This window comes from Macrosteles quadrilineatus, unplaced genomic scaffold (assembly GCF_028750875.1).
Source record: "Macrosteles quadrilineatus isolate MER2022 unplaced genomic scaffold, UCM_ALF_1.0 Scaffold_3__2_contigs__length_128488019, whole genome shotgun sequence".
NCBI classification, from domain to species: Eukaryota; Metazoa; Arthropoda; class Insecta; order Hemiptera; family Cicadellidae; genus Macrosteles; species Macrosteles quadrilineatus.
The window spans coordinates 45,548,627-45,574,391 of NW_026542596.1; the positions used below are offsets into that span (position 1 = coordinate 45,548,627).

General features: G+C 34.5%; 1 protein-coding gene across 3 annotated transcripts in view; it reads left to right on the forward strand.

Annotated features, from left to right (window-relative positions):
• Positions 1–4,767: 4,767 nt before the first annotated feature.
• The window catches only part of LOC128990708 (glutamyl aminopeptidase-like), a 38,306-nt gene continuing 17,308 nt past the window's right edge, over positions 4,768–25,765 (forward strand). The window contains exons 1-2 of one of the 3 annotated variants that reach the window (XM_054413233.1): positions 4,768–4,884; positions 15,713–16,172. In XM_054413233.1, the coding sequence (XP_054269208.1) occupies positions 4,788–4,884; positions 15,713–16,172 (557 nt within the window). In that variant the 5' untranslated portion in view covers positions 4,768–4,787. Of the gene's footprint in view, positions 4,885–15,712; positions 16,173–17,527; positions 17,621–18,402; positions 18,517–20,956; positions 21,111–25,765 lie in introns of those variants that run through there. The other 2 variants (XM_054413234.1, XM_054413235.1) reach the window with 2 other exon arrangements.

Sequence of the window (25,765 nt, forward strand, 5' to 3'; positions counted from 1 at the left end):
ACCCAGATAGGGTCAAGGATTGAGAGATAAGAAGTAAAATTAGAATGCTTCGAACTTCAACTATAACTTCAGCTGTTCAGGTCAATTCAATTGTTAACGATTGGTGCGATGATTCGTTGCATTACTGTCAGAGACATAGGGGTAAAGAAAAAATTACCTCTCTTTTTAAGTTTTGAGTAGTGGTTTTTGGTAATTAAAATACTGTCACTGGTTAATTAATGCACACAACTCGCGGAAATAGTGTTAACGACACTCGTAAAAGTTTTTAAGGCACTCGCCAAGGCTTGTATTAAACATTTTCTACTCGTATCGTTTACACTACCTTTACGCGATCGCCGAAACAGCTGTTGCACCAATTGTGCAGCCTAGTCAGGTGATGGAAACGTTCAACTACCAATTTTTTTTTAACTCTCTTCTTTTACAAAGTATATTTCTCGCTACATAATAGTCCCTCAATACTATTTTATATATATGAAAATTAATCCTCAGAATCTCCATCTTTCTAAAAGTATAATATAAGTCTCAGCTTGAACTGTACTCGCCATTAATAGTTACGGCAGCAGGAACAATGACCGCGACGCGTTTTGTGCCTTTGTTTTTGTTATGTTTATTGGATCTGAGGATTGTATATCTGTTAAGTTATGTACCGCAATAGTTTCATTATACAGAAGTACTATTTACCTATAGTGTACTACTCTCAAAAGTTGTCAATTAACAAATTAATGGTTCTAAACAACAACAAAAACCATTATACTCCTGATTATATTTATCGTAAATTTAAAAAATATAATTTTTAGTAACTTCTTGTCAATTTCCGTGAAACTACTACATAATCTATTTGTAGAATGCATTTTTCTGCACAGTTTGACATGTCTAACGTATTCATATGACTTTTGGTTCTCGAGATATAAGCTATTTTGTGCGCGGCGGCCCCCCGGGCGGCCCTCCAACTTCACCCCCTCCCCCCCATGTTATTAACCACCTAGAAATGCGACAACATCGATTTTCTTTATCTACTAGGTACCCATAGCAACAATCAAAAGTCAAATTTCGTTACACTTTTATGCATGCTCAAACCCCCTCAGCGCCTCGACTAGTATTGAAACAACATTAAAAATATACAAATGGTGGTAAGAATACTGAAGTAAGAGTATTTCTAAAATTTAATAACTTTCCTAATTTATTAAATTACGGTAGACTTCCTCATATCCGAACTCCTTGGGACCGAGGCCAGTGCAGAAAACGGTTTTTCGGGTTAAACAGCTGTACCCTGAAATTTCACACAAAAAAGCCGTAACTATAAATGTGCACACCACAGAAATCACTCGAAAACTAACAAAAAAATGTTAATTAAATTTTTGAGAGATCTGTATTTACTCACATGATTACTGGTCTCAAATATTTCTCACGAGACAAGTCGTTTCAATACAGGGCCGTCCGAAGGGGGGGCAAGCTGCCCCGGGCGCCGTGGCTGAGGGGGTGCCGCGCAGCGGCTATTTGTATGTATTAACATAGTATTAAAATGGGAATGCTACAACTACTGGTGGGGAGTGGGCGCCACAACGGGCGCCGCCAACCCTAGGGACTGCCCTGTTTCAATACCAGTACCCCCCCACTTCCTGCCGATCTAGCCCGGTTAAACCAGTGTGCTGATAAATATTATATGGATAAATATAGTTACTTCTGCTGAGTATAGTCTTTTTAAACCAATGTCCAGTTAAAAAGTGTTCCGGATAAGAGAGAGTTTACTGTAAAAGAGATTACCGCATTAAATTCAAGGTACTTAATAATATACATTTTTTATGTGTATTCATCTCTAATTGTAAATTTTCCTTCAATCATTGATTTTCCAACTAATATTCTGTTATCATTTATTAACTTTTCAGGCTTCCAATTTTAAAATTAGGAACAAATATTTATTTATTTATTAGTGTTGTAAAACAAAATTAGGTTGGAAGGATTTTTGAATAGGTACCGTACTTAATATTTGAGATTTGACTGTAACTTTAGTCATTTGGATTCAGTTACCAAGTTTGTAAGGATGGATGGTCGGTTGTGCTAGTCTTAGAGTTCAGAAATTGTATGCATTGTATTTCGCAACACAATCATTATATTTAGATTTATATACAATAAAAGATTTGATTTTATACTGATGCTTTCTTCACCTGGAAAACAATATTTGAGATGTGTCCTCTGGGACGTGTTACCTCAGTGATGTTGTGAAGGTAATATTTTGAAGGAAGGATGATTCCAGGTTAGTTGCCTCCCACAATCATATAATGCTAATGCTTTAAATACTGTATTTAAATACAGGTATTCTGTACTGACAAGAATACCTGGATGGTTTCTTGAAGTAACTTCTTTGATCTGTTAGGATGCAAGCCAATCAAGCCATGCATGAAGTCATCCAATCACGGTTTCGTCTTAGTTTTCTGCTTCTGAACAGTTTCGTGAACGGAATATAGTATTGTATGACATTTGACTTAAATGACATACATTTCCATATTTAAGTTGAAGCCATCAGTTTAAAAAGATTAATACATTTGAATATTTGAATAGTGTCATTGACAGAGTGCACTGATGGACATTGAGTTACTATGTTTATATAACTTTTTTAACAAGCCAAACTGAAATAAACTAATTGTATACAGTGTTAATGTCACATCAACTATCTCAGTAACAATTAAAGTAGAACATATAGTTTTTATTTTAGGAATCTCTATGAGTGGCTCATTTATGCATGTTAATTTATAATACAAAAATAATTGGTTACAACTGGCCCATATACATGAAATAACTACTTCAGAATCTGAAAGTGAATACTGTAGTACCATAGACTAACCAACGCAAGTAGACTTCTCATTCCATTGTAAATTTTAAAGCTCGTTTTTCATATCCGGTGACACTGATCGCTTAGTGTCAATGTAATTTTGTTTCTATTATTTTAGCGTAGTACTTATATTTTGAGAATATTGGCCAGATTTCATAAATGAAAATGAAGAATGTTATTCTGAATTGGTAACAGGCTCTATTGAAAACTAGCAACTGAAGATGTTTGTTTGTGGTTGGATGCTATTATGAGAATGACATTAAAAACAGGAATAAACCAAATAAAAGCCATTAGTTTTTATATTGTAAATAATTATTTTAAATTTAAAATTTTAGAGAGGTCAAGAATGTTTAATAGTCTTGAGATGCAACACCTAAGCTTAAATTAGTTAACCCAACTAGCATGCAGCTATAAAATCTTATATTCAATAAAACCATTTGGCACTTGCATGGAGCTCTGTTAGACTTTCTTTAAAACATGTAACTAAACTCTTATTTTAATAAAAATAGACGATACAAAAAGTTGACAATCCCAATTATTTCAAATTTATCACAACAATTTGGAAATAATATAACTAGATGATGGGGGTGACATTATGAGCTTCCATTATATATATATGTATATATCTTACGTTAGTGCTTCATTTTGTTTATGTTATTAGGCATTCAATAAGCTTGCTCTTAAATATATAATTCTACTGAAACGTATAATTAAAATATAAAATAGCTAACTTTGTCCATACAGAATAAATTGTGTGACAAATAATTTACAAGAACATAAAATTGTTTTAGGTTGAAGTAAAAAAGCTAATTACTTCACTTTTTTAACTAATCACCAATCGAGTTGCTTTACAAAACTTGTTAAAAAAAAGTGAGAGATGAAATTTGCTTTAGATGGTAGGTGTATTTTAGAATACAGCCAAAAGGTTAAATTAGTACATTAATTAGTCAGATTATTAATTACTATGAGCATTGACTATACACCTCTGAGAGGTATATTTTTATATGATTTTATATAGTTTTGTATCTGTGTTTTTATCTTTTTTTACCAAATAAAAGAAAAAGATGGCTGATGTTGTAGCAAGAATGACGATAAATACTTCTAAGTCAGATATGTATGGGAAAAGTGCATTACAAAATAAAATTGGAATGTTGTATGACCCGTTGTATGCTCGTCTAATGGGCTATGAACCTATGTGTAACTTATCCAGCAAAGCAAGGGGTGAGTCTGTTGTACAAGGGAAAACAAACACTAGGGTGCGCAGTTGGAAAATGAAGGACCGATTTAAAGAAAGAGAAAATCGTCTAGAGTTTTTTAATTTAATGAGATCAAGTCATACGGTGTAGCCGTAGCCTATACAAAACCTATACAAAATTGTGGTGGCGTAAAATTACAAACTATAACTTGTTGAACAAAGCTTAAACTGATAACTCACAATTTTAAATTGTCATTGTTTTGTTTAATGATTTCCTATTCCTTTTGACTCCTTGTAAACAATCAACAATATGAAAAATGGATTTTAACATGTTATTAATTAAAAAAAAAATTTTGTAGTTACAGTACTTATGTGTTAAGTTTCTTTCCATTAGCAGCAATGGTTAAAAATTTTAAATTAAACCTTTTCCTAGCACCTTTTTGCTAGCTATATGCATTATTATTTAACCCACGATTTGTTCATATTTATTTTCCTTTTCCAGATCATTTAGATAGAAAATTAAATATTTTGTAGCCTCTAGTCACATTTTAAGGCATGAACATTGCATGACTAACTAGAGAGATGCAATGTGTGCAGTTTTATACAGAATATCTCAATTTGAAGTCAGTAAAACATTAAGGTTAATCCAGGGATTGCATCGTATGATAAGAGGGGTTGGGATGTGCGGGATGGATTATGGCGGTTATGGTTCAGTTCGCGCTTACCTGTCGTCTGCTACAAACGTCGTCTGCTAGATACGTCATGGGGGTGTGTTCGCGTTGTGTTTGGCCCTTCATCACTGCTTTAGTAATTGTAGTCGCAGTTTTTATTTACTTTTTCTACCCACCATTTTGTACAAGTAAGTGCTACACAGTTTTTCAATAAATTTGTGCTGCTTACAAACTAAATCATACTACATGTAACATTTTGTTTTAGGTGAACTTCTTATCATAGCTAACTAACTTAAATAGTGATACTTTTTTGAGAGTTATTGTTCATAGTCCTAATGTAAAAGTACACAAAAAAATCCAAAATTAATTGTATTGCTTGGATGACGAATCTTTACACAGAGTAAACCTTGCCAAAAATATATAGGGTGTCCCACAAAGGGGTTTAAACGTTTGATTTTATATTACGCGCCCATTCATGCACCGAACTTTTTGAAACTTTACACAGTGTACAATGTAGGTTCCAAAAATATTCTGGAAAAATATCAACTCCCTAACCTTAGTAGAAACAAAATGGCGGCATATTGAAAAACGTTACTTTAAAACATAAAAAAATGTATTTTTGGTTTTATAAAATCTTTTTATTGTTACTTTCCAGGGCAATATGACTTTTAAATAAAAAACTAGAACGTAGCCTAATGGAAAACTAAAAATAAATCAAATAACTAATAAATAATAATAATAATAAATAACTAATAATAAATCATGAAAGTAATTTTTTATAGAAAGCACATTGGTAAACTTGTCAATATGCCGCCATTTCGTTTCTACTAAGGTTAGGGAGTTGAAATTTTTCCAGAATATTTTTAGAACCTACTTTGTAAACTGTGTAAAGTTTAAAAAAGTTCGGTGCATGAATGGGCACGTAATATAAAATCAAACGTTTAAACCCCTTCGTGGGACACCCTATATAATTATTGCATTGCTACAATTCACACTAAATGGCGTGTTGTTGTAAAAAAAATTCCTCTTTAGTACTGTGAATGTCTTAGTTCCATGAATAATCCTTTTTATAATAAAACCTATCTTTGACTCTTGATTAGGTATAAATCCCACTCACCTGATTTTCAAACTTGTAGCCAGTTTTAGAATATCATTCGACTTAGTTGAATTAAGTCAACGATCAATTGCGTTGATGTCAATTATTATTTCCTTTGGAAGACATAAACCTTTTAACCACGCTTAAATGAAAGGACAACTAGTTGTATTTTTTCATTATTAAAAATGATTATAGTATCAATAAAAACTAAAGAAGAGAAACGTATTTTGACCATCGATGTATATTATTATATCGATGATTTTGACAGCACCACTCTCAGTCGAGTAGCTGACTACAGTATTTAACACTACGAAAATAATTAGCAACAACTGTTACCGAATATTCTGCTGCAGTCTCCAAAAGCATTGAATATGTAACACTAAAGCCAATTTTAAAACAAAATGCCTACGTTTATATTGTTGCTAAAGATACTTTAATCGTCCATATCTTGTATTATGAAGTCGTTTTTATCCCAGTTATAAAATGTTTACTTTTACTGCCAATAAACATTGCATTGTTCATTAACTCAACCATAATATAACTTTGTAATAAACACAAGCTTATTGCATCGTCACAAATTAACTACACGATGACTTTTAACATCCTTGAAGAATATGCATTCTTTGTCATTATGAGAAACTGTAGATAGACTCTGAATACGTCGTCTTAAATGTTAAGGATGTTTATTCAATGATAAAGCCAAAATTTAGTGGTGATTACAGGATGAAGTTTTCAGGGGTCTGAATTTAGTATTTCTTTACATCAAGTTTTGTTTAAAACATTTTTGTTAATAACGAGTTTTTATAAGTATTTTCCCCGTTTCAAGAACGTGAGTTAATTAGTTACTTTTTTGTTACCTTCGTTTTCAAATAAAGGTTTGTATTCATCCTGTATGCATTTCGCCAGCTAGTGTGGCATATTGAGGGGATTTTTAATCTTCATAGCACTAATACTAACACTATGCATTGTTTATTGTCTTTTCAAAACTATTTATCTCATCATATTATTTAACTATACATCTCGGTCAAGCTGAACAGGAGACGCGCTGCCATGGCACTTTTATATAGGGGGTGGCCGGGAGTTGGGGTACGGAATATACCCAGTAAACAGAGATATGGTCTTAGGAGTACTTGGAAAAAATATTAAATTTAGATCTAAAATGTTTGCTTTTACATTTTTTGAACCTAAATTTGCTTTGTCAATTTATATGTAGTTGGTTTGTTTTTAAAATTTTAATACTTACTTCTGTGGCTACTAGCATAATGTGAATCATCTAAATTATATGTTTTACGCTACAAGTTGAAAAAAAATTTGCAGAACTTCTAGACAAAATTTCCTAGTTTTTCCAGATATCCCGGCACCAAACCCTGGTTTTCCCAGTCTTGATTCCAAGTCCCAAATGTACTAAGGGTCTGCGGGACCGAGAGCTCCATATTTTCGGATCTGGTCGGACCAACGGATGGCACGAGAGATCCGTCCGGGCAGAACATTATTGATTGTAGTCGAGCCGAACCGTGCGCAAATTTCCGCAACCCCGGAGCGTTTACGAAGATGCGTGATCGAAAATTGACGATTTTACCGAAATCGTGGGAGACGATGATGCCCTGTGACCGCAGTAAATTTCCAATAATTTGTTTACCTCAGGAGATACTCATGAATTCGCCGTGACTTCTGAAGATGTTCTCAATTTTACCATGACTAAGGAGTATTCTTACGATTTCGCCGTGATCTCGGAGGATGCACTCGATTTTACACTGACCGCGGAAGGTGTGCATGATTTCCCCGCGACTACTGAAGATGTTATCAAGTTTATCATGACCGCAGAAGATGTTCTTGATTTTACCGTGACCGCTGAAGATGTTAACTGTTTCGCCGAGATCGTTGATTATGTTCATGATTTCGCTGTAATCGCGGAATATGTTCTCGATCTTACCATGACCTCGGAAGGTGTTATTCATTTTGCCAAGACCGCGGGACATGTTTTTGAACTTGCCGTGATCGCGGAAGATGTTTTTTACCTTGTAGTGACCACGAAAGAAGTTTTTGATCTTGCCGTGACTGCGGAAGATGTTTTTGATCTTGCCGTGACCGCGGAACATGTTCTTGATTTTGCCTTGTCCACGGATGACGATCACAATTTCACCCTTTCACCGTAACCTCAGACTAAAACAGGGTTTCCCAGTGCGAGTTCAAAATTCCCGCATAGTTCCTGATCTAATAAATTCACACAATCTTCCCGGAAATCTCAGTCTTTATGGTCACCCTGGTATGGTCTCGAAGGATGGACGCCCTTTGCGCTAACGGACACGCGGTAGAGTCATAGGTCTTTCTTCCATTCTACGTTTTGTTTCCTGTACTGGAATTTTTGGAATTAAGGCTATGCATTTAATGAAGGGACATTCAGGAGCCTGTATGCATTATTTTAATTTTATTCATTCGATGGAAATAATTAAATTGTATTTGATGGTTGAGGGTATGGCCTTTTAACAGGTTTATGCCCGGTGGATGATGTGATTTCTTTTGTGTTTTGCTGTTTGCTATTGTGTTTCCAGTTTTGTTAGTTTCAATATTGTAGATAAATTTGAAAATTTTTGAGCTGGTGTAGTCTTCTTCAACACCTCCAGTACAAGAAACAAGAAATACACAACGGTACAAGAAATGAAACGGAGAAGGGATATGACTCCGCATCGTGTCCGTCATCACGTCGCCCGTTCGGCAGACCGCGATACCAGTGACAAGTGTGATGTAAATAGCTAGTGTAAATAATCAGTAGACAATATGTAGTGTTAGTGTTATCTATATGAATATAAAAGGCCCTCTGATGATGTCACACAAGCTGGCAAAGTTACATGTTGAATACAAACCTGTATAGTATTTTTATAATACATTATACTTCTCGACACCGGTATATTCGGTACGTGTATGCACAGAGCGATCAACCAGCCATTATCGTACGCCAATTAATAAGCGATCACTCCATATTACATCTGTTAGGGTGCGATGTGATCCAAAAACAATCGAAGGGGGATTTGCATCCCGCAAAACACGTGTAACGACAGTATTCCAGTTGCGTTAGTAAATGAAAATATAATATGACTGATACAGCAAAAAGGTTTGTAACATCGCCATACCAAGGTCAACCATAAAGTTCAATGAGAACTTTCTGCAGATTCACTGCACTATTTAGATTTATAAATATTAAAAGTTACTCAGTGAGAAATTTGTGTATAATACATTTAATAATGCAGTTTTACATTCGAGGTGACTTTTAAAGTAGTATTCTGATGGTTTACGCATTATGTGTTAGGTATTTGTAAAATTAGATAAACATTGCCACTGGTTTGATGTTATTTGAATGAGAAATACAGTATTGTATATATTTGGTCAAACGGAATTAATTAGCCTAACAATATAACGTTATGTTGCACATGATCAAGAATATTGTGTCTTAATACACATCAAATATGTTAATTGATTAAGTACAATTTTATAAAGTGCTAGTTTATAAAGTGTATTTTGTAAAGTGCTAAATTCAAAGAAAACACCTTATTTTATAATGTTATAACGTAATTGTAGGTGTCGAAACTAATGAACTTTACTGCCTTCAAAGTTTGTGAAACGAACAACTTACGACTGTGCAATATTCTATACAATGCTCTTGTGCAGATAATACAAACTTACAACAAAATTACAAACTTAATAAGGGGAAACAAAATTAAATCTAATTTTTTGAGTTGAGAGGCAATTTTAAGTGTAGAATGCAGATGTTTATATTATACCGTTTATCACTTTATCCAACTTATCAAATAAGTCGCAGACGTCTGTACCATAAACAAGAAGTAGGTCGACTCATAAAGAGATTCGTCATTTCATCATTTACACGGGAGTTAGCTGCCAAGACACTATCTCTGTTTCTTTTCCTAAAGCTGTATATCTCAGTCACTCTGACTCAAATATACCTTACTGGGTTCTAAATCTTAAATTTCGCGAGGTTTAAACTTGGGTTTATAAATTGATTGAAATAATTCAACTGCAACGTTACTTAAAATGTCAATCACATAAGTAGTTGGACAATATGTTAAGAGAATTACATTAGGTCAGACTAGCAGCTAGCGTCCCTTCGTGACTTCAAATTCCGTGATATATTTTATACTAACAGAGTACCCGTCCTTCGTACGGGGTTGCCATCTATATATATAAAAGGCAAAGCCCTCACTGACTGACTGACTGACTGACTGACTGACTGACTCACTCACTCACTCATCACTAATTCTCCCACTTCCCATTTACCTAGGAGGCTGAAATTTGGTACACTGATTCTTTAGGCATTGAATAGGAAAACTAAGTAGTTTTTATTCTGATCGGACTCTCGGGCTCCGCCCCAGTGGCTCTGGAGTTTCCCATGTTAACCTTATGAGTACTCATATTTAAATGGAATTAATGAATCTTAACAGCTGTTTCATTAAACAAGTTGGTTCTGTTCTATGATGTGCAATAGCATTAAAGTTACGAGGATTACAAACAGGGTGCAGCACTATTATTTTTTTAACTTATGACAGCTAATTTGCAACCAAAAGGTGAGTGAGCGTAGCGAACGAACTTCAACCTGGAGGTGAGTTGGCGTAGCGAACGAGCTAACCTGAAGGCAAGTGAGCACAGCGAACGAGCTCCAACCTAAAAGTGAGTGAGCGTAGCGAACGAACTTCAACCAGGACGTGATTGAACCATGCGAACGAGCTTATCTTGAAAATTAAGAAGTTAAACGGGGCAAAGCCCGCGGGTACAGCTAGTATAAGTATAAAATGCTGATTGTAGTTTTACTCAAGCTTTGCGTTTGCAATGGGGGAGGATACAGTTTCATAAAATTTGGCGTAGCTCTTTGGGATCAACTTCAATGCAACAAATAAAGCAACATCACTCAATAACGGCAGAACACATTTCAGCTAAACTTAACAAGATTACTTAGACTAATAGTGAGATGGTTAATAAACAAACAAATTTCAATTAGATAACGCTAATGCAATTTAAAACGAACTTAAAATTTCCAAATTTTAACATTAGGCTTAGTAGCCATATGGCAGTTTTTTGTTTACAAGAAAAATGTAAACAAGAGAATCATAACGTATTTCTGAAGTTTCTAGACTTTTCTTTTAAACGTTTTTAAACCATTCCTATGATTTTAATAAACAAGAAAATGCCGTTAAAACATTTTTTAAGGCACGGAATTCACTGAAAATCGAGAAAATATACGGAACTACTTTCTCAATGCGCGGAGCATAAACAAGGAGCGGAGGGATACGGACCAGTGACTACTTTCTTGGGAACCTCTATTTATGTTGACAGCTGATTAGAAACAGCCAATGTTAGAAATCAGGATTTAATAAGCGATATATCGAACCGCATCGAAATCGATATTTAATCCGATAATACATCACAGGTTATATCCTATACTCTAATACGAGCAATGTTTGCTTGTATGTATGTATGCTTGCTTGCACCAAGATCTCGAAAACGGTTCCGACGATTTTCTTCAAATGTTGTAAATAGTTTATTTTTGGCCTAAAAACGAGTTTACTGCAGTTAGAACTGCCAACAAAAATCTAATTACGTAGAAAAATGAAACTGAAAATCACATTTTTTTAACATTAGTCTTATGGGTTGCTAGGTAACCATGTTGGCTGAATTAAATAACAAGGAAAAAGTAAACAAAAGACTTGAAGTTGTAACATGTGTTCATAATAAGCCAACTACCCACAGTATACTAGCAAACTACAAATACAGTACAAAAGGAAAAAACATCATTTAGCAAAGATTATACTGAAGATTAGATTACTCGATACATTGTAGTCAAGGGTAGCAGTGAGAAGTCTGGGATCTGTTTATGACGATTATAGTTCGGCCGCTTAGAAAACGACCTGCGCGCTTATGCTAAACCAATGTTGGAGGAGGTCGCTTTCTAAGCGGCCGAACTATAGATTAAGGTATCTAAAATCCTAAAATGCTATGGGAAGGGGAGGAAACAGGTCCGCGACGTAGGAAGTGGTGAAGGAAGTAGTAAAGGCAATCATAAAATGCTATGGGAATAGAGGGAAACAGGTCCGTGACGTAGGAAGTGATGAAGGAAGTAGTAAAGGCGAGCAGTCTGGAGTGTGGGGACTGTTAATTACGATAAGATTATGGTATCTGCAATCCTAAAATGCTATGGGAAGGAAGGGATACAGGTCCGTGACGTAGGAAGTGGTGAAGGAAATAGCCAAGGCGAGCTGCCCGGAGTGTGGAAACTGTTTATGACGATTAGATAAGGGTATGGGCAATCCTAAAATGCTATGGGAAGGGAGGAAAACAGGTCCACGACGTAGGAAGTGGCGGAGGAAGTAATCAAGGCGAGCTGTCCGAAGTGTGGGAACTGTTTAGGTGTCTGCAATTCTGAAATGCTATGGGAAGGGAGGAAAACAGGTCCGCTACGTTGGAAGTGGTGAAGGAAGAAGTCAAGGCTAGCTGTCCGGAGTGTGGGAACTGTAAATAACGATTAGATTAAGGCATCTATATACAATCCTAAAGTGCTATGGAAATGGAGGGAAACAGGTCCATGACGTAGGAAATGGTGTAGGACGTAGTAAAGGCGAGCCGTGTGTAGTTTGGGAATGGATTCATATATCTCCAATACAGTACTAAGACTGCTTTCAGAGTGGACTAATGATTTCCCCCGAGCAAAGCTCGGTCTCCAGGTACTTATGTTGAATTACATCAACGGTGCAGTAAGTTATTACACTTATTGATAAAACGCAGATTGAACACTGATCTAATTTAGGCATGTGGGGAAGGTAGGTCGGGGTTTATGAGTATTCGTGACTACATTAAGTGTTTTGAAGTAAGGTTAGATTAGGGAGGTAACGTGTAGGTTATAGGTAGGTGATCGAGTCGTTTATTTGTGTTGCACCATATAAATTTTATCTTTTGGAATAGTTGGTTAAACGGGGAAACGATTTCAAAAATGTTTGCATATGGTCTTAACAAACCATTTACTGTATTCTAGCATTGACTTTATATAAAGTCAATGATTCTAGCAAATTACTACATAAAAACCAAATGAAAAGAAAATTTGGATTTGGACCTTTGACCATAGCAAAACTAACATATAATTTATGAAATGTGAAAAGTTGTATATCATTAAATACTATTCTGTAATATTAATAATTGTTCGGCAAATCCTCATTTTAGTGGCTCGGCTGAAAATGGAATCTGCGTTTTGTGAAACAGTAATTTGGTAACAATTCAGTAATTTCAAATGTTGACAACAGTAGCCTATCCTATATAAATACTGTTATTTGATTGCCAAGCCACGGACTATACATACGTCCGAATTATTATAATTTTAATCAATAAAACCAGCATTAGTACATCTATTGACTTTTTTACATTTAGGTAGTTACTTATACAAATATCAAATCACGTTTGTTCCGCTCAACTGGCTTTCTCCTCTCTGAAAGCAACCCTAGTTAAATTTACGGTATGATATAGTATAACACATCTACCATAGCCATAATATTTTAACACTGCACCTAAACAATAGAAAATATAAATTACCAAACATTTGTGCAATGTCACAAATTATTCGTTAAATTAAAAACATAAACATAACTGTAAACAATTCTAGTTTGACAGTTCTCATTGTGTATCACAGCTTTGTATTGCTGCTTAGTTTAAATTAGCTGTTGCCATATATGAAAAAACAAAAAATAATAGTGCTGCACCCTGTTGGGAAACCTTATAACTTTTTAATATTATTGTATATTATAGAACCAACTTGTTAAGCCCCCCATACACGGGCGAGCATGTTCGCCGCCAACACCGTCACGAGCATGCTCGCGAACATGCTCGCCCGTGTATGGGGGGCTTTAAGTTGAAACAGCTGACTAAATTCTTTAATTCCTTTTAAATATGAACGAGCTGGTGGCCCGTCCTACGTACGGGAATCGAGTTGTCACCTAAAACGGAATAATTCAGAACATCTAGTTTACACGCATAGACACAAATTCTGGCAATTTTAATGGGGAAGATCACCCTATAAACAAATGTAACGTGACCACCTATTTATTCTATTCGAATATAGACCTAAAATATGGCGATATGCATTTTAAATCCGATAATTTTACCATAAAACAGCATTTGTGTCGATTTGAAAAATCTTAAAGTGAAATTAGCGACCGATTCACACTGGTTTTGTGTAGAGTAGCTACATGCCACCTCCAATTGCATACTGTACTACTTATGTACTTTCCGTACCTTATCTTACCTCCGTGACCACTGAAACTTTTATGAGGATTCTCTTCTATCACCTGCCTCTTAAAAATTTAGATCCCAGTCTGAGGATGCATTTCATAACTTGATATTTCCCGTCTATCGTGTGGTACTCCTTGGAATATACTTTTTTTAAATTTATGCACATCCTGTCCATCCAAGCTTTACCTACTCCTGGAAAGCATCCCTATATTTGGGTGTTAACACATTTCTCTTAGCTCTCTGTTCTTTTTTTATTTCGACCTCCGGGCCGTTATCTTGAACTGGTCTGTATATTTTCTCTGCACTTTATTATCTAACCCAGCATTAAGGTCTTTCGGTTCTTTGGTCAGTGCCCAAGTTTCTGAATCATCAGTACTACGGGGATAGTTGGTATGGTATGAGTCGACTTTGGTTTCTACTGCACCCTGCGGTTTATTTGACAGTTTTATAGAGACCTACTACACCGATTGACGCTTTCATTACTAACCAAAATTTTAGTATGCCGACATACTCACATTCAAACATACAGAAAAAGAAGTATCAACACGCAAACCACTCTTAAACAATTAAGCGATAAACTGCTGAAAAATATTTCCCAAATATGAGTTGAAATTAGCAATGCATAAACTAAATACTTACACAGATTGCATTTACGACAAAGCTTGATTAAACGCAAGTGTTTGAGATGTTTAGTTCAAAATAACACATTTCCTGATAACGCAGATCCTTCACGGTAGGGGAAAAACTACCTACATTTTAAAGTGAAATAGTATGTAGGCAAACACCAACGAACAATATTTTTGTAAACAAACAACTCGTAACATAAACATTTCAATGACAGTTATAAACCAGCTGTTAGTTAAACCAGCATTGAAAATACTTTAAATTGCTAGCGTCGGCTGCTAGACTTTTTAAAAATTAAAACTTATTTTCTAAAAAACTGAAACCCTAAACTAAAATTATGGCTTCGACATTCCCTAGTTCTCAAAATTATCTTTCTTTTAACACAAAAATCATGAAAATCCGTCAAGTGGTTGATTCAGAATCGTGAAATAAAAAAACACTGTTTCGTTTTAATATTATAGATTATAGATAGATACTCTTGAGGTTAACATTGGGAACTGCAGAGCCACTGGGGCGGAGCCAGAAAGGAATTTTGAAATAAGAATAGGCCTATATGTTAATCGGGAATGTGATCACCATACCAAATTTCAGCCCAATCCGTCCTGTAGTTATTGCGTGATGAACTTCAAACAAACACACAAACTTTCACATTTAAGATTTAGTAGATGATGGTGAAAACGATTATTTCTCATCATATCCCTATTATTTGCATTGTGTGTCCTATTATTGCAAATACTAATGAAACATACTATGAAAACACAAAATCTAACTAAGTCATTTTCTTCTTTACGTTTTTAAACAAATAACATTATACTTGAATTCACTAAAGCATCACCAACTGTAACGGTAGCCCCGATTATTATTTAAAGACTTTACTGTATCTCCTAATCTCTTACAGTTTTGGGAAGCGTGTTGAATATTTTGATAGCTGATGTTTTTATAAAATCAATCAAAGGAACATCGCCTGTGGAACTACAATTTAACAACAGGTTTAATTTTACATGTTTCTGCAGACACGGGTGCAGAATGTCCATACATCAAGGACGTTTCTCCACCGATCTCTTCGTCACCCGCAACAACTCCTGCCGTCCCTCGGGTCTGGGAGAGCGACTTCCATCTACCATCCAACATTCGGCCATCTTTCTACTCCATCCTGGTCGTTCCTGATCTCTCCACAGGGGTGTTCAGTGGGGCTGTCACCATCACCCTCGACATTTCCTCTCCTTCCGACTACCTCCTGGTCAACATAGACGGCGTCCGAGTGTCCACCACGAGCCTGTCCAGAGGGTCGACCAAGGTACGACTCCGGGAGACCTTCGAGTACTCCCCCAACCAGTTCTGGGTGGTGATTCCTCAAGAGTCGCTCCAGCCTGGGGCCTATAGCCTCTACATGGAGTACTCCGGGAGTTTGACCAAAGACATTGTAGGACTCTACATGACCAACTACACTGATCCTACCAGTGGAGAGGAAAGGTAATGTTTTCAAATCCAGTTTGATCAGTGTTTTATGCTTTGATTTACAATATTGTTGCTTGATGATCTTGAACACTTTGTATGCAGGGCAAAAAGCAACTTAAGAGTCCTTTGAGCCTAGCTGTGCTAACTCATAAAACAGTTAAAAAACTACAAAGAAAATGTCTAATCTCATAGTCCCCTAGACATTTAAACTACAATCCCTTTCGTATTTGAAAAAAATATTTTGATATGGTAAATAACTTCAGTGGATGTTTTAAATTAACATTGCTCTTATGGTGGGCAAATCCAATATGGACGTTAGCTCTAAGGACTCCCTTGGAAAACAGCTACAAAACCACTAACAAAATGTCTGATTACACATAGTCCTAGATATTTAAATTACAATCATTTTTGGTGTCTGAACAAATATTTTTGGATGATAAATAACTGTTTGAAATTAATCCAAGATAGCCACTAAACCCCAAGGTCTCTAACTGTGCCACCATTGGTTATAGATTTAGAGGAAACAATTACAATTGAGAACTTAAACTAGTTTCTTAAGACATTAAAAATATGGATGTTACTTCAAAAAAGGCTTTCTCTTTCCAATATGGCGGCTAATTTTAAAATGTCTTATGGAACACCTTGTTTATGATTTTGTTAGAATGTAAATGTGATTTAAATAAGTTGTTTAAACTTGACTTTTTTCTCTAAAGCCACTTGCTTAGTACCAGTAGCTTATAGCGTTACTTATTGCCTTGAAAAAAGTGGCATGCTGTTACGTGCATCCTGTAGCTCCTAAATTCCACGAGAAAATTCTAAGAATAAATCTTAAAATTGCATCAAATGCTAAAAATGTCACAAAATACATGACATTTAATGCTTTTGTGATTTATATTCATAAATCGTAAACGATGTTCCAACAGTGATCCAATCTTAAATAATTAATTGTCGGGGTCTAAAAAGTCCTATTATAAAGATTTAATTTTTTCGATCGCCTTATTGAGTTCCCATTATTTGTATATTGATTTAAAAGAAAATATGTTTAGTTTAGTTAATGGACCAAGTTGTATTATTTATCCAACAGCTAAGAAAATTGGTAAAAGAACTCATACATTATTTAGCCGACAAACGGAAAAAAATTATATTGTTTCAGTAAAGTGTAAAACCGCGACTATCTATCTCATTAAAACTCAGCAGTGATCTTTAACAGTATGTGCTAAACTGATCAGTAACGCGTATCAGTCAAGGTGGATTAAGAAATCGATTTTAAACAGCTGATAGCGGTCCGATAACAGCTGGAGAGATATCGCCGATGACCTTGAGTCTCGGTGAAAGTGTAGTCACAACTGACCTTTCCGAGACTCTATTGCGTCAGCTGATCTTGGTGAGAACAGTGTTGTTAAGTTTTGTTGTCATCCTGCAAATGAAACCTTTTAACCTCATCAGATCTTAGCTTTTCTCAGGTAAGAATTTATATTCTACATAATCTCAAATAACTTTTGCATGACTTTGTGTGATAGTAGTTTTGACCACTGGACATAAATATTTCACTTTTGTTATAGTTTTGTCAGTACCTTAGGGAAAGATTAAGATTGAACTTAACCTGTGAATGAAAAACAAATTTTGAAACAAGAAATGGAAATAGGACTGAATCTTAAACAGTAAAACTTAATTTGAATTACCAAAAACTCTTCCTCAAAATAACATTAACGACTTAGTACCACGTGGTTTCAATTTTCGTGAATCAATATAGGCATATAATATTTGCGCTTAAATTGAGCAAAACAATATAATATAGAAGATAATTATTTTTAGTAAAACACAACTTTATTTATGAGTTTTCTTTTTTAAAAAGTTCTCAACTGTACTCGTTAACTGTTAAATTATTTTCACGGATCTTAGCAACTGGTTAATGTTCTTCTTTCTGTTCTAAAGCGAAAAGACGTTAATTAAATATATACCCCAGTATTTTTCATGATGCTTAGTTAAATTTTATTTTTAATATTTATGCGGAATTTTAATTGTGGTGGCGAATTATTTCATAAACGTTTGTAAAATGTTTAAACCCATAATATCACTAGTCACATTTATTAGTTACAAACATAAAAATGAAAATGCCACCTTAATACTTTATTTCTTATGAAATGGAGACCATACGAATGTAGGTATTTTAAGGCCAAGCCAGTTACGATAATTATAAATGAAACCTTAATGGAATTTTCAAAAGAAATGTGTCAATTTTCAGATTTACGTCAGAAATTCAACAAGAGTCAAAATGCGATGTTTAATATCTCTATTTTCAATAGTCATATTACTAATATCATTTGGGAAATTCACCGAAACAACACAAGCAACTGATGTAAGTAAACGTTGTAATATACACTAGTTAGAATCATCGAATTTATTTTTCCTACAGTTACCTCTGACAAAGCGGGCTTTCTTGTACTGATAGCACGCTAAGTAACTAATGGCTGCATTTACTTACTTTTAGCGCACTGTCATTTTACTTTTTGCCGCACTCATGTTTTTTGCTACAACTCCAGTATTGAAACAAAAAAATGTGCTTTTATTATAGGCACTTGTACGTGTATGCTTGAAAATAAGTTGAAAACACAAAGATACTGCGACTACGATCAGCTGTTGCAGTGTTTCCCATTTTGTTCAACGCTCAACGCGTTTAGTGTTTGAAAGGCTTTATAGTAACTGTAGGAAAAATATAATGTGTAACACGAGCGCAAAGTGCCACTTCGCACACTAGCTACACAATAGCATATAGATGTCGCGTTGTGTTTCTCAATCTAACTAAATTTTAATTACCCATACACTACAATATAACAGGTCCATAATGAATCCCGTTTAAAGAATAGACAATGTTAGGAATCACATTTGTTTACGCCTGAGAGGCATTTTCAGGTAGCTGTCAGTTAAAAAATATTTTTGTGTGGTAGTCATTGTCCACGATGGATATAGCATTATTGGTTAAAACCATTTGGAAATAGCATGGGAGAAACATAAAGGCTAGTTGTAAATATTAACATCTTTATGGTAGAAATGAAGACGTTGAGGTACTATGCTATCTATAGCCTTAGTTTACTTAGTTTAACTTGATCAATAATACGTATAGCAAGAAACTCTTGTAAGTTAATTAAGACATTACAAATGATATAGTTAACTGTAATTGGCCGTCATGACATTATTATTTGCTGATAAAGAGGTAAACAAAATATTCGAAACATAATAAAATTAGGTATATTACTATTTTAGTCAACAATCATCTAAACTATAGCACCATTGACTATTGGATACTGAAGTAGACATCCCATCTATATGGACCATCTGTAGCCAATTTTTTATTAAAAAAGATCGTAGTTGTGTGAGCCAGTCAAAGATTGCGCTATTGTCTAAACAAAGCTAGCACATTGCTACAAATACAGATAAAAGATAAGAACAATCGGATTAACATCGTGGAACATAATTTGCTACAAAATGAACAACCAATTAGGGTCGCCGGAATTAGGCTGGCTAATGCACCATTGACTTTATGGATATCGTAAGTATAAACATTCCATTATTTAATGTCCATCAAAACCTTTGACTTTGGACACTGCAAGTAGATTTCTCTTTTTATGTGAACCAGATGTAGCATTGACTTTGGAAATATATACTTTGGACTAATATGCTAGCTCCGCTTAATATTGCAAGAGACAACTGCATTGCGTCTTTAGTTGTATCTTATTTATATCGAATTATATTATCTTAGTGGTACGTTTAACACTTTACCGGCGATCCACATGCAGTTCAACAATATTTTTCAAAAAATATGCTTTCTAATCGATCAATCCTGCGAGACGTTTGCCACCAGCATTTTTTATTTGTACTAAAAGGGATATAGTACCTACGTATTACTATTGACTATTTGGATACTAAAGTTGTATTAATAGTCAAAGGTATTACATTGTACAATGGTTGTACCTCAGACTATAGAACGAGATTGAACTTATAAATGATTACACCGGAGCTAGGCGGGAAATAGGGGATTGTTATATTGTCATAAAGCCACAACCAGACAGCTGAGCCCACTATGGTTTATTCCCCTATTTAAGTGAACCAGAAGTAAGCCTTCTATTGACTCTGGATATTGCAAATAGGCATTTTATTTATGTAAACCAAATAAATGGACCATTGATTTAAGATACTGCAAGTAGACAATTCATTTTCATAAACCAAAATGTACCATTAAGTTTGGATACTGCAAGTAAACAATCTGTTAACGTGAACCAGACGTACCGTTGACTTTAGAATATGTAAATAGACATTCCGTTTAAGTGAACCAGGCGAACCATTTATTTTGGATACTGCAAATGGACATTCCATTAAAGCGAACCAAATATTTCATCGGCATTGGGAACTGCAAATTAAATGAAACATAGAATTTGGTTCCTGCAAGTAGACAGTTCATTCCGTGAACAAGACTTTTCTTTTAATTGAATTTGGACTTTGGATACTGCAAAATATGCATTCTATTTATGCGAACCAAATATATCATTCACATTGAATTGCAGTAATATATGATAGCTTTGCTCAATATTGCAAGCAGACAACTGCATCGTATACCTAGTATACCGTAGTGTTGTTCAATTGTCTATAATCAATGGATTAATGCATGGCTGATTTTGAAATCCTCCATGTGTCGTTTCAATTACGGCAGTGTCAGCTGATCTTTTTGCCGGTCGGAAACACCAGACTTGTTTTGTTATGTTTATGTTATGTTAGTTATGTTTCATTCATTTTCATTCATTGTTTTGTTTTGGTTTTGGTCTGGTCTTGTGATTTTGCTAATTTATTTGAATACCTACTGCTGCTGAATGATAAAAGTGTCAACAACACTCAGGAATATTTCAAGAGTTTTAAGTTTCATTTTTATTGGATAATCGTTTAAGTTAAACAATGAAGGTATAATTAATTACTTTTACAGTGGGCTTATGTTGTAGACTAGGACTAGGTTATGTTTATATAGTGTTGAGTCACCAAGTAGAAGTAGGTTATCCATTATTCTTTTACCCCAAGTATTTTCTTTCAGGCATTATGCATACTTATGCAAGTGGCATACCGTTCTAGTCAAAAATACAATTTCCTATTCCACAGAAGTATATTTTGCACTTACTTATCTATACCGTAAAAGATTGATAGTCATAACTTAAGAGGCCTAGCCTAAGTAAGTTAACTCTTAAAGTATAAACAGATTTAAAATAGTATCATTGATGTGGCTTGTAACCTATTAAGACTAATTGGGTAGGCCTACAGTTCCACTGAGATCGTACAATATATTTTCACATGAAATATTAGTTTCATATTACACAGAGGATACCGGTACGTGTCCGGTAACCGGACGTGGATTAGGCATCCAGCAGTTACTTTCATAACATAACCTAACCAACCAAACTTGCTGATAGTAAAAAAATCCAACAAAGGTTAAATTCTTTTCATAAAATAAAATTATAAATGCAAAAAATTCTAACAAAAGATGTACAGTTAAGAAGAATTGGCATTCAAAGCAAATTCTTTGATAAAAAGTTAAAGTGACCAATAGGATTTGAACCAGGGACCTCTTGCATATCAGCCGAGCACTCTATCTAAGGTACTAGGCCTACACCACAAACACCAACGGCTGTACATTATATCGTTGTGGTAATGGCGTTCCGGGCCCCCACAACCTGGTGATGTCACTCCTGGACGCCTAATCCACGTCCGGTTACCGGAGGTGTATCCTCTGTGTCCATATTTTACACAGATAAAAATAATTCAATCGGTTAAGTTAGGCCTAGGCTATAATTATTGAATGTAAAACTTGATTTTCTTTAATGGAAGGAGTAGGTGTTGTTCGCCACTCTTTTACAGTGGGCTGCGGTGATTAGGCCTAACTTAGCCTAAGTTAGTTTGGTTCAGTTTAGTAGTTTGTGGAACTCTTGTATGCCTAACTTAACTTTATCTCTTAAACGAACTAGGCTACACCAAATATCAACTTTAATTTTTATAAATACAGTACCACCTTATTTCCTTATTAGGCCCTACCATAAAGTATGTTAAACTTAAACAAAATTGAACTAAGCTAAGGCATAGATAAATCATAGGCCTACTCCCTTGTGTTGCTTAGTCTATGGCTAAGGTACCTAACTTAGTTAAAGTATACTAACCTAAGTAAAAAACATTTGATCGATAACTTATTTGTATTTAGTAAAAAATGTCTATTTGATACGATATAAATATAGGTATAACTAATATATCATTCAATGATAAGCTAAGATCACTGATTCTCTGCAGAACTGTAACTTACCCAGGAATAATTCACACAGAGTTATATCATAGATTAAACATACTCCCTATGGTTATATGGACTACAAAAATAAGAAACCCTTCCTGACAGACCGCCACCTACCACCACCACCTACCACCACCACCCACCACTGCTCGAGCAAACAACATTACCGCAATGATACGTTGTACAGCCATCGGTCCCGATGGTGTAGTGGATAGCGCACCGGTCTGATAAATCGAAGGTAGCCGGTTCGAAAATCACCGGAGGCATTAAGTTTTTGATTCGATTTTTTCATTATCAGCAAGTTTGGTTGGTTTGGTTAGGTTATGATAGTTTAATTTTATAATTAAATAATTATTATTATAATTTATTACTGTGATAATTATAAAAAATTATCACAGGGTCAATCCATATCAAGTCATCCAGGGCATGACACCCATGTTCTCAGATTCTAATGATTTTTTTTTCATGTGTTCCTTTTGCTATTCTAATTATGAATACCAAATTTCATTTTGATATCTTGAATACTTTTTTAGTTATGAATTTTCAAAAATTGCTAAAAATAAGCGTTTTCCCGTTTCCGCCGATTATTGGGAGTACGAAATTGTTTTAGTAAAAAAATTATTACTCAGTCAGTATTTATCATATCACAATGGGACTTTCACTAAAATGTTCAGAAAATCTTTTAGAATTAAGGAAAATTATGTTTATGGGGGTGGTCATTTTATGTTCCAGTCAGTAATCCATCCAACTTTAATTTTGGTCTAATCTTTAGCAAAAAACACGAAATTTTGAAAAATTGATGAAAATTATAGGCACTATGTAAACCAAAGGTATTTTATCATATTTATATTCCTAAGGACATATACTAACAGGTTCTTAAAGAAAAACACTGGGATTTTCACTGCCTTTTAGTTTGTACCTCAATAAACAGAAAAATAAAATTTTCATAAAAAAGGCAGAGTGCGGACAGTTAAACCTGTACTAAGAATCAATAGCTACTTCAGAAAGTGTTATTAAAAAATTTATCAAGACCCATTTATAATAAAGTAGAATTATAATTTTGAAAGGCAATAAAACTGAAGTTTAAAAGCACTGACCCAAATTGGTAGGCCTACAATGTCAAGCTTAGTACAAAAAAGACGCTTGAAAAATATGTACAGTATTATGAAAATATGAAAACTTCTTACCACTAATCCTTAATGAATACAATTTTTGGATATACTCAATCTGCTTTTTACACGAAGCACTTAATTTTGTACTTGGTTTTTTGTCAACATGTTTTGTCACTGTTTTTCAATTAAATCCATTTCTTTTTTCGGGAAATAATACGTTTAGTTAGGTTGGGTAGCAGGAAAATATTTCAGTTCTGGCAGAGAGGCTGCAAATTTAGGTGGTTATAGTATACAAGTTTCTGAATCTAAAACCGCCCAGACCTTATTATTATTTTAAAGTAATTATTTTAAATATGAAGGTGGTGTTGTGACCCATCATTTTAAACGACTTTTTTTTGCTGAATTCAATGCCGCAATCCGTTTTTCATTGTCATATTTGGTTTTTGAAATATTGACATTTTAAATCAAAATAGTTGTAATATTTTATCAAGAAAGCTTGATAACAAAAAACTTATAAAATAATTGATCACATTTCAAAATGGCGGATCCAAGATGGCGGCTGAAAAAAATACATCCGTCATAACCGAGTGAAAATAGGTCAACAATGAATGGTGGTGTCCACTTATCTTTATCTAGCACTATTTTGAGATTATGACCTTAGTTTGTAAATGCACAATGTTATAATGGACTAAAAATAAATTTATAAAAAGGATGGATCAACATTTTTTTTAATGAATTGCAGCATCGTATTCATCGTAAAAGTCTTGTTTGAAACGGTGGGTCACAACCCTACCTTTACATTTGAAAAAATAACTTCGTATCCAATATGGCGGATCCAAGGTGGCGGCCAAAAATTTAAACCCAGTCAAAATGAAGCACTTGCTAATCTACAATGATCTGACATGGTTCGGAGTTGATATCTTAAGAAATGTATAAAAAAGTAGGGGGGGGGGATCTCATTTAAAACTCACCCTGTATAAAACAATTCACAGTTATTTTCCTCATAATTTTTTTAGTTTTGAACAGCCGCCATTTTGAAATGACTTGATGAAACTTTACCATTTTCAACCCAGGCCGAGATAATGTATTCAAGCACTTGTGTGCCAAATTTCATGAAAATCGATTAAGGCATTCGGTCGTTATAGCCAATTCATAGGGACCCAGCATCCTCTTACGGCCGCCATTTTGATGACGTCATTACGGACGACCGAGGTCCTTAAAAATTGGGGTCTGGGCGGTTTTAGGTTCAGAAACTTGTATACTATAACCACCTAAAATTGCAGCCTCTCTGCCAGAACTGAAATATTTTCCTGCTACCCAACCTGACTAAATGTATTATTTCCCGAAAAAAGAAATGGATTTAATTGAAAAACAGTGCCAAAACATGTTGACAAAAAACCAAGTACAAAATTAAGTGCTTCATGTAAAAAGCAGATTGAGAATCTCCAAAAATTGTATTCATTAAGGATTAGTGGTAAGAAGTTTTCATATTTTCTTAATACTGTACATATTTTTTCAAGCGTTTTTTTGTACTTAGCTTGACATTGTAGGCCTACCAATTTGGGTCAGTGCTTTTAAACTTCAGTTTTATTGCCTTTCAAAATTATAATTCTACTTTATTATAAATGGGTCTTGATAATTTTTTTAATAACACTTTCTGAAGTAGCTATTGATTCTTAGTACAGGTTTAACTGTCCGCACTCTGCCTTTTTTATGAAAATTATATTTTTCTGTTTAATGAGTTATAAATTAAAAAGCAGTGAAAATCCCAGTGTTTTTCTTTAATAACCTGTTAGTATATGTCCTTAGGAACATAAATATGATAAAACACCTTTGGTTTACATAGTGCCTAAAATTTTCACAAATTTTTCAAAATTTTGTGTTTTTTTGCTAAAGAGTAGACCAAAATTAAAGTTGGATGGATTACTGGATGGAACATAAAATGACCACCCCCATAAACATAATTTTCCTTAATTCTACAAGATTTTCTGAACATTTTAGTGAAAGTCCCATAGTGATATGATAAATACTGACTGAGTAATAATTTTTTTACTAAAACGATTTCGTACTCCAAATAATCGGCGGGAACGGGAAAACGCTTATTTTTAGCAATTTTTGAAAATTCATAACTAAAAAAGTATTCAAGATATCAAAATGAAATTTGGTATTCATAATTA